The sequence below is a fragment of the Penaeus monodon genome, chromosome 20 (assembly GCF_015228065.2).
Source record: "Penaeus monodon isolate SGIC_2016 chromosome 20, NSTDA_Pmon_1, whole genome shotgun sequence".
Classification (NCBI taxonomy): Eukaryota; Metazoa; Arthropoda; class Malacostraca; order Decapoda; family Penaeidae; genus Penaeus; species Penaeus monodon.
Genome location: NC_051405.1, coordinates 824864 through 826548, shown reverse-complemented (window position 1 = coordinate 826548; position 1685 = coordinate 824864). Strand labels below are relative to the sequence as shown.

Here is a 1685-nt window from a genome sequence, read left to right as displayed (position 1 = left end):
TGGTATGTGCAGAGGCTGACAGCTTGCCAGGCGTGCTGAAAGATCTTAACATAGCACTGTCCTCATTTGGTGAAAACCCGACAGACCAAGACCTTGCTGATCTTGTTTCCTGCGCTGCACATCAAACACTGACTGTTTTCTCACAGGTATATTTCATGCGGCGGACCTGTGCCTTTTTCTGTTTTTTAACTACTAAAAGTCAAGCTACTTTTGCTAATAAACACAAATATTTCAGTGAGGTATAGATCAACGGCACCGTATAACTGAATATTGAGTTTCATATAAAGCTCTGTTTTTTCTCCAGGTGGCTCGGGGTAAGATAGAGCTAAGTGCTTCAGACCGAGCTGAATCTGAGCGTCTTCTCCAGCAACTGACTGGGCACAGAATGGCAGGGATTGCAGTTGTTGTGGCTCAGGTGAGGCGTTTGGTGTTGGGGACTAAGAGAAAGATGTTTTAGATTTTTAAAAATATTTCTAGCACACGTAAGAAGAGTGATCTGAATGTTTCATCTATTCATCCTCAGAACCAAAGCTACAATGAAGCTAAAAGATCTGCTCTGGAGCTCCGTCTCTCCGAGCTGATGTCCCGGCAGCAGGAAATTCAAGGTGCCCTAAAGGAGGTTCACGAGGGCAGCCTTGGTGCATAAGAGCAAAACACACGGTCGCAACACTTAGGATATTCCTGTGTCTACACTGCGTTCTTCAGCGAGGACTGTAGTTTATAATGACATTTATACTAATTTACAAACTACATAGCTGCTGTGACTGATTTTCGGTTAAAGCGCATTAGTGCGATCTGGTTTACAAAAAAGATTAAGTGAATTTAATAGCAGTTGTGTAGCCTCACAGCTTACAAAATATCACTGTTATGCTTATTTATTAACGAGCAAATTAAAGCTGTTCCTTTCCATTACAGATTGGATACATTTTTTTTTTATCATATTGTATCAGTTAAAATGGAAATTATTAAAACATAAACTTTCATTTACCTTGGTAGGACTTTCATTTACCTTGGTAGTATTAAAACATAAACTTTCATTTACCTTGGTAGGAATGCAGTTCGTCTTTGCTTTGAATAGAGAGTACTTGAGCAAAGTCTCTAATCAATTCATGCTCATATCAAAGAACAAACACGTTAAAACATAATATCAAACAGAAACATCCAGATCATACATATTCACAAAGCTTGTACGGACTCCTGTTGTTGATTGTAACGAACATAAAGTACATGATATAATGAATTGATGAAACTACTTTGTCTATACACTCAGAAAATCATAAAAGGGATATCAGCCATAGGCCGGAGAAACGAAATGGTCAGAATTAAAGTATATTTAAGTAAATACAATATTTTCCTCCCTCTCTCTTACATACATATTAGTAGTTAAGGGACAAGCTATCATTCACTCAACAGCGAATTTCAAAATGACATATATTTTCATTAATTCATATAATGTCTAATACTTATAAATGCCCATTGAATATATACAAGATACCTGGTATTGATTCAAAACACGTTTCTGCGAAACTGATTTCATAAGTCTAGTAATTTCTGTTTCAGCAACAAAATGGATTATAAAGAAATGAAACTGTTGGTAAAGACAAGCTCGTGACAATGGCACGCGTTGAAAACATGGATTTACGGTAGAATTGCTTTTCGAAAAAAAAACGTAATAAACCTGAGAG

General features: G+C 37.1%; 1 protein-coding gene across 50 annotated transcripts in view; it reads left to right on the top strand.

Annotated features, from left to right (window-relative positions):
* Positions 1–992, top strand: part of LOC119585561 (serine-rich adhesin for platelets-like) — a 40152-nt gene extending 39160 nt beyond the window's left edge. For all 50 annotated transcript variants that reach the window (XM_037934222.1, XM_037934219.1, XM_037934215.1 and 47 more), the window contains 3 exons: positions 1–146; positions 305–415; positions 524–992. In XM_037934222.1, the coding sequence (XP_037790150.1) occupies positions 1–146; positions 305–415; positions 524–646 (380 nt within the window). In that variant the 3' untranslated portion in view covers positions 647–992. The remainder of the gene's footprint in view (positions 147–304; positions 416–523) is intronic.
* Positions 993–1685: the final 693 nt, after the last annotated feature.